Below are 9,758 nucleotides of genomic sequence, written 5' to 3' on the forward strand. Positions count from 1 at the left end.
AGTGGGAACAACAAGTAATTTCATGTGATCCCTCTCCTGTCATCCATTTCCAGACAAACAGAGGCTAGGGACGCCATTGCTATCCATCCTGGCTAATAGCAATTGATGGACCTAACCTCCATGAATCTATCTAGCTCTTTTTTAAATTCTGTTAAAGTCCTAATCTTCACCACATCCTCTGGCAAGGAGTTCCAGAGGTTGACTGTGTGTTGAATGAAGAAAAACTTCCTTTTATTTGTTTTAAACCAAATACAAAGTGTTAGGGCCCAATCCTACAACATTGTAAGTGTTCTCAAGCCCTACTGAGTTTAATGGGAGCTCAGTGCCTTGCAGAAGATATTTAGGCCTTCCCAGGGTGGGGCCCAATTCCACAATTCTACTGCAATGAATGGATTTGGTTTATACTTGGAAAGTGGGTTCAGGCCCAAGAGATTCAGTATAAATGTCAAAAAAAGTTTGCAGAACACCAGGCGTACCTTAGGCCCTTTTGTGAGAATACAGTAAATATGACGATTAGATTGTATACTTGAGTTCAGTGCTTGGGATATAGCAATTCTGAACTCATTCCCGCTGCTATGGAAATCAAATTTGAGTTTTGTCCACTTCAACTGGAGCAACATTTAAGCTTTTAATTGTAGGCACAAACCCCTCTGCCTGGCATAAGTGTTTCAGATACTGTGAAGCAGTGATGCATTGGTGGTGAATTCCATCAAGCAGCTTCACATTAAATGGAAATGAGCAGCAGCAGCATTCGACAAAAGTGTGCCTGTGGAATATGAAGTGTTTAGAGGGGGAGTTTAATAAGCTGAAATAAAACTGCCCATAAATAGTTATCTATGTACAAAGCCTGCACATCCCTCCTTTCTAGCAATGATGATGATGATGATGATGATGATGAAGAAAAAGATGAATATTTTATTTGTCTAGCATAAAACTGGGACTTGTCCAAGGTGAACAGACAAATAAGATTTCGTAAGTCTGACACTGACTGCTGGCTTTTTTGGTTTCTTTTGGTACAGATTGCAGGCTCTTATTGTTGAGATAGTTAGTGGGGTCCTGATCTTGCAATCAAATTTACTGAGCACAGACAGAGCGCCACTGGAGTCAATAGGGATGACTGAAGACAAGTGGATGTGATTGTAGAACTAGGGCCTTATTTCAAAATGCTTTCAAAGAGCCATCTCAAGACCCTCTCAAAAGGTCACCTTCACCTGTTAATCTGGAGAAGACAGTGCTCCCAGCCATTCCTCATTTTAACTTAATATGTCTGTTGATTTGAATCCTTGCAAAAGAAACCTATTGTAATCCGCTGCCTTTATGGATGTGGCATTTATTCAGCGGTGGTGTGTTTTTCTCCAGGAGATGTGTTGTCTCATCAGGGCTGTGCGGTGTGAGATGCAGTGAGTATATGGCAGGGTCAGTCTGCACACTGAGGGTGTGTCTAGACTACATGCCTCCTTCGACGGAGGCATGTAGATTAGCCAGATCGGAAGAGGGAAATGAAGCCGCGATTAAAATAATCGCGGCTTCATTTAAATTTAAATGGCTGCCCCGATCTGCCGATCAGCTGTTTGTCGGCAGATCGGGAGAGTCTGGACGCGATGCCCCGACAAAGAAGCCTTTCTTCATCGACACAGGTAAACCTGGTTTCACGAGGCTTACCTGTGTCGATGAAGAAAGGCTTCTTTGTCGGGGCATCGCGTCCAGACTCTCCCGATCTGCCGACAAACAGCTGATCGGCAGATCGGGGCAGCCATTTAAATTTAAATGAAGCCGCGATTATTTTAATCGCGGCTTCATTTCCCTCTTCCGATCTGGCTAATCTACATGCCTCCGTCGAAGGAGGCATGTAGTCTAGACACACCCTGAGGGTATATCTGCACTGCAGTGTTTTTCCAGAAATACAGCCATTTTCCAGAAAAACAATACTTTTGTTTTGGGGTTGTTCTGATGGCGGTAAACCTCTTTCTATGAGGAAGAAGCCTTTTTCCAAAAAAGCTTTTTCAGAAAAAGGCATGTGTGGATGCGGAAGAGGGTGTTTTTTCAAAAGAGGAGGCCCCCAGGAAATAACACAGGTGCCATGGTGGCAACTCCTTCCAAAGTAATCAGAACTCCGTAGTTACTGTCTCCTGGCAGCTCTTAAAGCTGCAGGCACCCAGGACAAGCCTTGTGGCAGGAAGCTGGGCCTGGTTGCTGCACCTCAGTGCGTGGCTCTGACTGCAACCCATATTTTGACCCATGGCTCAGCCACAAGCCCCCCGAGACCTCTTTAGCCCTCACAGGGAGCACTGCTCCGAGGACCCAGCTGGGGGCAGCAAATGCCGTGTGCCATCGTGGTCTGGAGCAGAGATCCTGTCCCTCCTCAAGCTGTGGGGGGAGGAGGACACCCTGATGGATCGCCGCTCCCGGCACCGAATGTGGACGTATATGGCCGGATGGCCAAGGCTCTGGCTGAGAGGGGACACCCACCCCCCTGAGATTAGAACAGATCCGGAGTAAGTATAAGGAGTTCTGCCAGGGCTACGCCAGGGCCAGGGAGCGCAGCTCTCGCTGCGGGGCAGGACCACGCTACTGCCCCTGCTACCAGGAGCTCCATCAAATCCTGGAGCGTGGTGAAGCCCTTTCCTCACTCGTGGTGGTGGACTCGGGGCTACAGATGCCTGTCGCCACCTGCCCAGAGCTCTCTGCCAAGGAGGAGGAGGAGGAAGAGCAGCTGCATGAGGAGGACACGGCCAGCACGGGCACCCTCATCCTGGAGCTGATACCTCAGGCCCTGGAGATCTCCCAGGCATCCTTGGAGGGATCATCAGGTGAGTGTGCTCAGTTTTTCATGCACACAGGGTGGGGGAGGCGGGGCAGAGGGAATCGGGTGTGATCGTTGCTCGGCCTGGATATTGTGCTGCAGTCCATGTACCTGGAACCACGCGTAACGCCAGTCTGTGTCACACGGCCTCAGGAGGCAGCCCTGGAGCACCCCCGGGCTCCTGCTCACAAGATCAGGGGAGGTTCCACACTTGTCTGACCCCTGGGGGAGACGCCTTCCCACCACCCGCCTGTGCAGGAAGCAGGCTGGCACAAGGGTGCAGGCACAACCCCACACACACTGAGGAGTGCTGCACACAGCACACAGGCATGCCTGCCTACGCGAGGCACCACCTGCTCCTGCACACAGCTCTGCCAGGTGCAGGTGTGTGTGCAGGCCCCATGGAAGGCTGCGCTGCTCCAGGCCCCTCTCCCACCCATGAGATCCCAGTGTGGCTGGACATTTCCCTTGCCTGCTTGTCCATGGGACAGAGGAGAGGGAAAGAGGGAAGCGTGGTCCTGGGCACCTCGGGGCCCCTGTGAGGTAGGGCCCACAGTGCAGGCCACACATGGGCTTACTCGTGGGACATCCCCATCCTCTGGCCCGAGGACTGTTGGTTGCAGCTCACAGAGGAGGGCACAGCCTCACAGACAGTATCTGCATGGATGACTGACCATCTCTCCCTTTTTATTCTCCACAGCTGGACCAGGCAATCACCACCAACCAAGGCAGCCGCCTAACCCTGGGGGAGCCACAAGTGCATGAGAGTCCAGGAGGACATCATGGGGCAGCATGTGGGCATCCTGTGTGACATACAGCAAACCCTGACCAGAAGGTCCTGGGTGATGCCGAGTGGTAGAACTGCATGTGGGACCAGCAGGGTGAAAACATGTGTGCCACCATCTGGGAAATGATGGCACACCCCGCTTCTGTCCCTGCTCCTGCCCCCCACACTCCTGCCCACCCTGCTATACCCATGCCTCCTCCCCCAACCTCTCTGCTATGCCCATTCCCCTCCCCCTGTCCCCCAAGCTATGTCTATGCCCCTCGCCCTGCCCCCCGCCATACCTGACCCCATTCCAGCTCCCCCTCCTGTCCAAACCCTGTTGTCCCAGGCTCCACCCAACTCCAAGTTCGTGGAGGTCTCCGGACCCGAGGTGGCACTTCCAGCCGCATCACGTGCCACTCCCAGCCCTGAATCCCTGTCCTCCCTCCCCCATACAGGTTCTCAGCCCCCCTCCTCTCCCTCATACAGGTTCTCAGCCTCCCTCTTCCCTCCCCCATACAGGTTCTCAGCCCCCCTCCTCTCCCTCATACAGGTTCTCAGCCTCCCTCTTCCTTCCCCCATACAGGTTCTCAGTCCCCCTCCTCCCTCCCCCATACAAGTTCTCAGCCTCCCTCCTACCTCCCACATACAGGTTCTCAGCCCCCCTCCCCCATACAGGTGCTCAGTCCCCCTTCTCCCCAGTTTCTTTTATTATAAAAAAATACAAAGTTTGTTTTATTCAACTCAAAACAGGTGTGTTTATTCAGAATACAGGGAAAGGGGGAAGGCAAGGGTTGTGGTGGGAAAGGTATAGTGAAGCAAGGCACAGGCCCCTATTGGGGAAGCCCTGGGGAGAATTACTGGGGTCCTTGAGAGAAACTCTCCCTCAGGGCCTCCCAGATGCACATCCCCAACTGATGGGCCTGGCGGATGGCAGCTGGGCACAGCTGCTCAAAGGCTTTCCCTTTCCAGCCGGCCTCTGCCCCCCGCCCTGGTAGAAAGGCTTCACCCTTTCTCTCCACAATGTTGTGGAGGACACAGCATGCAGAGACCACCTCGGGGATGTTGTGCTCCCCCACATCGAGGCAGGTCAGGAGGCACCTGAACCTCGCCTTCAGGTGTCTGATTGTGCATTTGACCTGGTTGTGGGCCCGGCGAAGGGATCCAGGTGGCTAGTGTACAGCTTCATAAGTCACAGCATGAGGGGGTAGGACAGGTCCCCCATGATGCACAGTGGCATCTGCGTATCCCCAACCTCAAAGTCACGCTGGGGGAAGAATGTGCCAGCCGCCAGCTTCTGGTAGAGGCTGGAGTTTCTGAAAATGCGGGCGTTGTGTGCCCTGCCCAACCACCAAACAAAAATATCAGTAAACTGTCCATAGGAGTTGTCCAGGGCCTGCAGCACCATCGAGAAATAGCCCATCCAGTTGATGTATTGGGTGGCTCGATGATGTGGTGCATGGATTAGGATGCGGGTCCCATCAATAGCTCCCCCGTAAGTGGGGAACCTCAGGGCAACTATCGGATCCAGGTCTCCCAGGCAGACGAAGTTGATGGCCCTCACAACCTGCAGAAGGAGACAAAGAAACACACAAAACAGAGAATGAGAGGGAATGCCTGAGCCCTGGGGAAGTGCCCACCCCTCTTCCCCCCCAAACACTTCAGGAGCCACCCCCATGAGGTGTCCCCCCAGCAGCAGGGCTGTGTGAGGGCAGGATGGCACAACCCCCTGGGAGACGGGGCTTCCCCCCGACCCCTGCACCCTCCCCACCTCCCTTTCCCTAGCGTCTCCCTTTCCAGGACTCCCCTCTCCCCCCGCTTGCAGGGACTGCAGCCCCAGAGTGCCTTACCTCCATGAGGAGGGCCTGATGGTGGACTTTCACACGTCAAAATGGCTGCCCACAGACTGGTAGCTGTCTGGGGTGGCGAGCTTCCAGATGACGATAGTAACCCACTTCTCCAGAGGGATGGGGGGCCGCAGATGGGTGTCCCATCGTTGGAGGGCAGGGGCGAGCCAGGCACACACAGCTCCATAAAGGTGGCCTTCTGCATGTGGAAGTTTTGGTCACTTCTGGTCATACCACTGGTACTCGTACCACTGGTTGAGAAACCCTGATCTATACTATCAAATCTTCAGGGCAGGGGCTCTCTCTTACTTTGCTATGTGTTTGTACAGTGGCTAGCACAATGATCTCAGCTGAGGCCTCCAAGTGCTACTTTAATATTCAGTAAATTTAGGGTACCTGCATCTGAACATTTTAGCTAGGCCTTATTACCTTACTCTTGTCATAATCCACAGTCTGAGCACCTGTGATGGGAAGGGGTCACTATGGTGAGATCTGTACGTTGCAGCTTAATGCTGCATCTACCATGTCTTTTCCTAATACATATTTAAAACATGGTGGGTGCATCTAGACTGACAAGATTTTGTGCAAAAGCGGCTGCTTTTGTGCAAAATCCTGCCACCTGTCTAAACTGGCCTCGAGTATTTGCGCAAGAACACTGACTCTGTACTGTACAAAATCAGTGGTTCTTGCGCAAATAATCCCACGCTCCCGCTCAGGGATAAGCCCTCTTGCGCAAGTATTCTTGCACAAGAGGGCCAGAGTAGACAGCCAAGTTAATTTCTTGCGCAAGAAAGCCCGATGGCTAAAATGGCCATCGGAGCTTTCTTGCGCAAGAGAACGTCTACACTGGCATGGATGCTTTTGCTCAAAAGCAAATCTTTTGCGCAAAGGCACATGCCAGTATAGCTGCTCTCTTGCACAAATACTTTTAACGGAAAAACTTTTCCGTTAAAAGTATTTGTGCAAAATCATGCCAGTCTAGACACAGCTGGTATGTTCAGCAAGCAGTTATGAAATACATTGTGGTTTATATTAATAACCAATAGAGGGCGTCTCATGCCTTTACTTGTTAATGCATTTTAACAGACAGGCTATGAAATGACTGCAGTTTTTGTTATTCTTGAAATCTAAATTACATTTGGAGGACAATCTGAAAATCTATGGTAACAGTTCACATTTGCTGTTTACACGCCCCACTGAAAGGTTTTTAAATAATTTATGCCCATTACTCTTAACAGAAACAAAAAGTTGCCATCCTTAAAAAGATCAATGATCCATCTAGCCTGCCATCCTAGCTTGAGATGTGGCGTCCACCCGATGAGACAGAAGAAATTCTGTAATTCATGAAGAGTATGTTTACATTACATTGCATAGCATAACTACTACAGTCACAAAAGAGGTTTTTCCGTCTCTTTAGTAAATCCAATCCCTTCAGAGGGAGTAGCTAGGCTGACAACCTAGTGGTGTCTATACCCGCGCTTAAACTGGCTTAATTACAGCTCCCAGGAGAATGTCTATTTTGTTTTGCATACCAGTGTGACAGAACTTAACCTAAGTTTCAAATATAAACCAGGCCTCAGCCACTTGGGCTGTGCTGCACCTGAAGGGGGAGCTGAAGACTAATGGTTTCCCTCCCATCAAGGAGAAAATACACAGAAAGTTGTATTTATATTATTTGTACACACTTATTTTGTTTTAACCTTATACAGCCCTGATTCAAAAAAGCCCTTGACTATGTGTAGGCCTGGTCAGGTCAGCACTGAAGCATGTGCTTATCTTTAAGCGCTATTGGAGAGGAAGGATGATTGGTTAAGGTATTAGCCTGGGATGTTTCAGATTCAAATCCTTGCTGTGCCATGGATTTTACATGACCATAGGCAAGTTACTTAATACTTATGGGCCTCAGGTTCCCTCCTTTAAAATGAGAGTAATCCCTTCCTCACAGGTTCATTGAGAAGATAAATACATTAAAAGATTATGATGGCCTTGCAGATGTATTGGAATTGGCATGATCATTATATCAAAAAGACTTTTGGCATGTGTGTTAATCCTATCAACGTCAATGCTAAAATTAAGCATAGGTTTTAGTGCTGTCATACATTGGTGCCATCCAGTGCAAACTGATCCGCACATTAGCTTATACATTTGGATGATGTTTTGGTTCTGATAAAGCATTATCACACCACTGTGACACTTACTAAACACTAGGGCTACGTCTACACTGGCCACAATTTCCGGAAAAGCCATGCAAATCAGGTAAGTCAGGATAGGGAAATCCGCGGGGGATTTAAATATCCCCCGCGGATTTAAATAAACATGTCCGCCGCTTTTTTCCCGGCTTGGGGAAAAGCCGGAAAGAAAGCGTCTAGACTGGCGCGATCCTCCGGAATAAAGCCCTTTTCCGGAGGATCTCTTATTCTTACTTCAAAGTAGGAATAAGAGATCCTCCGGAAAAGGGCTTTATTCCGGAGGATTGCGCCAGTCTAGACGCTTTCTTTCCGGCTTTTCCCCAAGCCGGGAAAAAAGCGGCGGACATGTTTATTTAAATCCGCGGGGGATATTTAAATCCCCCGCGGATTTCCCTATCCTGACTTACCTGATTTGCATGGCTTTTCCGGAAATTGTGGCCAGTGTAGACGTAGCCAATGTGAATCTCAGCTACCCTGGCCTGGAATACCGTAGATTTTGGCACAAATGCCATTTAATCCTTTAATATTCAAGACTATCTGCAGAGAACCTACTACTTTTAATTGGACATTCATTCCAGTGAAGGAGGCTTGGCCAATACCCTTAACCCAGGATTTACTGGGGCAGTGTCACTCAGTACTAGGATGGCTGACTTTCTTTTTTGTGAAAACTGGACATTGGCAGAACCTCCCCTCTGAGTGCACGGGGTTCGCACTAGCTGGCTTTTAAAAATGGCGGCGCCGGCTTTATGCTAATGAAGCCCGGGAAATTCAAATCCCGGGCTTCATTAGCAAGTTCGGTATGCATACATTACCCCACTAGTTCGAACTAGCGGGGTAGTGTAGACATACCCTCACTGACTTTGGAGCAGGAATTGCCTCACATTAGCCATCAGTAATTTCTTTGGCCAGCGAAGAGGAGGCACTGATGAGCACTGGAAGGCATCCCATCCTGCCCCTCTGGAAACAGAATGGCTGTGTCTAGACTGGCAAGTTTTTCCACAAAATCATCTGCTTTTGCGGAAAAACTTGCCAGCTGTCTACACTGGCCGCTTGAATTTCCGGAAAAGCACTGACGATCTCATGTAAGATCGGCAGTGCTTTTCTGGAAATACTATGCTGCTCCCGTTCGGGCAAAAGTCTTTTTCTGAAAGACTTTTGCACAAAAGGGCCAGTGTAGACAGCACAGTACTGTTATCCACAAAAAAGACCCGATCGTGAAAATGGCGATCGGGGCTTTTTTGCAGAAAACCGCGTCTAGATTGGCCATGGATGCTTGTCTGCAAAAAGTGCTTTTGCAGAAAAGCATCCTGCCAATCTAGACGTGCTTTTCCGAAAATGCTTTTAACAGAAAACTTTCCTGTTAAAAGCATTTTCGGAAAATCATGCCAGTGTAGACATAGCCGATGTGATCACTATTGTGTGGGAGGCCTGGGAGCTGTGGGCTGGACAGATTTGTGTGGTGGAAAAGTGCTCCGTGATTCTTTGCACAAAACCATTCACAATTCTGAAATTCGAGCAAGTCTGCATGCGAGGTATTCTACTTCTATGGGAAGTGTCATGAAAGAGGGGGTTCAATTTAAAACTAACTTTCCACATGCTTTTTTGAGCAAAGATGGGACTTCATTTCCCTCAAAACATTGTCCATTCTTGAACAACAACAAAAATTATGGCTCGGAATGGAAATTTAGTACTTCTCCATCAGCCATAGTAGATTCTGGTGCCACCTGTTAAAACATTGCTCTTACACAGATACAGCAGCAAAGTGTTTGGTAGAAAAATCTTGTTTACTCACTGATCCAAATGGATCTGCTTTGATAAGTGCAGCAGGATCGATCCGTGCTGTGTATCCTTTAACTGAGTTATGATGTCTAATCCTATGAAGTGGAACAGAACATTTACATTCAACTGACCTAGTTGAAAACATGCATTAATTTTAATTTATGTAAAATTCTCCCAATAGAAGGGCGAGAAGAGAGAGGCGATGCCTATTTGCAGTCCCTGCCTGCTTGGAGCCAAAGTGAAGTCCAACTTTTTAATAAGGATTTTTGAAATGGAAAAGCATTTTATGGATAGTTTGTTCATGTAAATCCACATGCACATTTCCCTGCTCTTCTTTAGCTGATTGTGGTCATGAATAAAATATGCTCCTCCAA

General features: G+C 49.0%; 1 protein-coding gene across 1 annotated transcript; it reads right to left on the reverse strand.

Annotated features, from left to right (window-relative positions):
• Positions 1 to 4,354: 4,354 nt before the first annotated feature.
• LOC149524302 (uncharacterized) lies at positions 4,355 to 5,838 on the reverse strand. The gene is made up of 2 exons (XM_089778220.1): positions 5,420 to 5,838; positions 4,355 to 5,136 (listed from the first exon to the last, which is right to left on the reverse strand). Exons 1-2 carry the CDS (start codon positions 5,423 to 5,425, stop codon positions 4,762 to 4,764), a joined length of 381 nt encoding a protein of 126 aa, XP_089634346.1. The 5' UTR covers positions 5,426 to 5,838; the 3' UTR covers positions 4,355 to 4,761.
• Between the last annotated feature and the right edge of the window lie 3,920 nt (positions 5,839 to 9,758).

Source organism: Pelodiscus sinensis, chromosome 5 (assembly GCF_052426305.1).
Source record: "Pelodiscus sinensis isolate ZL-2025 chromosome 5, ASM5242630v1, whole genome shotgun sequence".
Classification (NCBI taxonomy): Eukaryota; Metazoa; Chordata; order Testudines; family Trionychidae; genus Pelodiscus; species Pelodiscus sinensis.